The following is a 3074-nucleotide window of genomic DNA, read 5'->3' as shown; positions in this document are numbered from 1 at the left end:
TCTTTTTCATTTCCTTTTCCTCTTTCTTCCATTTTCTACGTTTATTCTTATTATATTTTAACATGTTCGCGAATATATAGATGTTCGATAAAAATACGTATAAGCATTAATGCTATCATCTTTACTTTAAATAGTTTAATCTGTTGGTTAATTTTATATTGTCGGCTAATATCGACAAACTGTCAAACAGAATTTTTTTTCGTAACGTATAATTATTATAAAGAATCGATCAAATTTCGTTGATCAAAACGGAAAACAAAATGAATTTAAAGAAAATAATTTACATCCTGGTTTTATTTCGAGATAAAAAAGTTTAATTTAATTTTATTATTTTTTTTTTTTTTAAATTGTTATTTTATCAAGAGAAAAAAGAAAGTAGATGAAATTAACCATTTCGCGAATATTATTTTGTCCATTTCAAAAGATAAGCTACCATTTTCATGTTTTCACGATAAGATTATCGATAATACGATAGTTTATGTACGAATTACGCTTTCAGTTTCTATATACATCGATCGATATTTGATTATAGAACAAAGAAAGCTTATTCAATGTCAGTCGAATTGCGATCGAAATTCCCGGTCGATCACGAATACATTCGTCGCCGCTCGTAACAGTTCGTCCTAATTCGTTCTTTTCCGATTCTTTCCGTTTCTAATCGCTACGGTTCGGTGTTATCCGTCACTGTTCGTTATTACTCGTCCTTGCTCGACACCGTCGCCATTATTAGACGCCATTCGACCGTGAGACGTGCGTAAAATATTTTCATCTTAACCTCCTCAAAATTTCTTTTAAATCGAATATCCCGTCATCGATTTAGAAGAGGAAGAAGAGAGCGAAGAATGAAGTGGAGAGAAAGAATGCAGGGAAAATTGTTGGAGATTGAGGGGCGATCGACTAGTCACGAGTCGCGATTTACGAAAAGAGTAAACGAAGCAGAGCAGCGGCGTAAGAGGAGTAAGTAAATACGAGGTGAGGGTTGGAACGTGGAACGCATGTACACAACGAGGTCGTTCTCTAGCATCTATACGCGTATTCTGACTCACGTACAACCACGAACGAGAATATACGGGCGTGCGAACAAACTACAACGAACGAGGGGAACGTTCGGTCTCGATCGTGATTTCCGAATGCGCCTCTCTGTACAAACGAACCGTCCGACAACGTTGCTACGTTACAAGCACCAGCGACAGATACAGAACGGTGAAACAAAACGTCGAGCCCCCGCTAAGACGCCGACGAAGACAACGACCAACAACAAGGGACGAGGTAAGAGACGAGAACGATGACCCGAATTCTGTCGTAGAAAATCTACTGGGAAAATACACGGTTCATTGTGCCGAGCGGCAGTTTGACAAATTGTATATGTCTACAAAACCTACTTCTACCCGCTTCTCCCTCTCTGGCTGTTCTTTCACGAGTCCCTTATTCGCGAGACAGGTTCGCGTGCGCGCGTGTACAAGCATTGTCATCGAATAAAAAATGGTAAGTGCATAGACAGTTCGTGTCGACCAACCGATAAAGGAAAAGATGGAAGGCGACCGCACCTTCTTCTCCGAAACAAAGAATTCTAGCGGAAGTGACCGAAGTAATCGATTTGTGTGCATCGTATGTATATCTCGAATATATCTCGATTTAAAAGTTGATCGAATTAGTACCGAAAACTTGCGAACTCGAACATTCGATATAGTACAGTCGATGAAATCTTTCGATTTTCAGGTGCGAAATTTTTCAAATACTGTATGAAACGCTTTAACGACTAAACTTGTATCTCAATTTAGCGTAAATAATTTTTTTGTTCCCTCGATCTAACGTAACAATTAAACGATTATGTTATCGATTAACGTTTCGTCACGTGAATGTTAACGAAAAGAAGAGACGATTCGTCGATATTAACGACAGTATATTTTTAATCGACAGTTATCCGATTGCATAGAACGCTATTGGCGTTAGGTTGAAATTGATAAATCACTGGTTCACGTCGAATGATATCGAGTACGGGTACAGGATAAAAAGAGGAAAAGAAGGAATCAAAACAGCTGGCATGTCCCGTAAATTGATCGAAACAAAAAGTTCCTAAGCCAATTGATTCAATGGATTACACGTCGTTCATCGCTCTTTGCCTTTTTTCCTCCGTCTAAAAAAAAAAAAACAATTTGTTTTTCCAATATATTATTTAAACATTGAAGTTCAAATTCTTCATTCACATTTCTTATTTATTATTATGAATTAGATTAAATTATTTATAAGTAGATATGTAGCGAAATTTTTGTTAACTTTATAAATGATTTTTGCGCATTATGTAAACTTTCTAGTCGATAAACTCAACGTCAGGATTGCTTCCGCACGATTAAGACCGAAAGAGAGAGAGAAAAGATGCTAGAGAAGTTTGCTTGCTACGTTCTTTCCGGATTAACAGCGTATATTTGAGCCAGAGAGAGAGAGACAACGAAACGTAAGTAGTATGAGATGCGAAGCGTCCAGGATCGTCCAGGATCGTTTCGGACAGCGGAAATAAGAGAGTCGTGTTTGTCCCACGGAACGAAGGAAGGAAAAAAGGAGAAGAAGATGGAAAATGGGAGAGATGCCGGAAAAGAGACGGATAGAAGGCCGTGGATACGGACGTACGAAGTTTCCTGATCGTCACGATGGTCGTTTTCGTCCCGTTCGATCGATGGCCATAATTCCAACGAGTCGCGCGAATGGTGCCGATCGATACGGCAGATTTTCAAGCTTCGCTTGGTCCGTTCGCTCCGTTTGCTCGGGGCGTTCGCACGAAACGAGGGACACACACACATACACACACACACAAAGGGGCTTGGCTCGGAACTGTTCCGTCTCTGGACGGAACTGAACGAACTCGAGAAAGAGCGATACTTACCGGTTGGAAATTCGTGTCAATCCGTGGAATTAATAGCTCGCCGAACGAATTTAAGTGTCGTCGAGGTTCGTAGAAGGAAGGAGAAAGGAGCGAGGGAAAGAAAGTTGACGGTCTCCTTCGAGGAGAATCAAGAGAGTAAAGAAGTTCTTGGCTTGGCTGTAACTGGAAGGTTGGAAAAGTTGGAGAGAATGGG

At 39.9% G+C, this 3074-nt stretch overlaps 1 protein-coding gene across 10 annotated transcripts in view; it reads left to right on the top strand.

Annotated features, from left to right (window-relative positions):
• Positions 1–730: 730 nt before the first annotated feature.
• LOC102674684 overlaps positions 731–3074 on the top strand; it is a 77649-nt gene continuing 75305 nt past the window's right edge. For 2 of the 10 annotated variants that reach the window (XM_031509045.1, XM_031509044.1), the window contains exon 1: positions 735–1269. In XM_031509045.1, the coding sequence (XP_031364905.1) occupies positions 996–1269 (274 nt within the window). In that variant the 5' untranslated portion in view covers positions 735–995. Of the gene's footprint in view, positions 1270–3074 lie in introns of all 10 variants that reach the window. The other 8 variants (XM_031509046.1, XM_031509048.1, XM_031509049.1 and 5 more) reach the window with 7 other exon arrangements.

Source organism: Apis dorsata, unplaced genomic scaffold, assembly GCF_000469605.1.
Source record: "Apis dorsata unplaced genomic scaffold, Apis dorsata 1.3 scaffold_118, whole genome shotgun sequence".
Taxonomy (NCBI): Eukaryota; Metazoa; Arthropoda; class Insecta; order Hymenoptera; family Apidae; genus Apis; species Apis dorsata.
The sequence above is the reverse complement of the archived record's forward strand: the minus strand, read 5'-3'. Positions and strand labels throughout refer to the sequence as shown.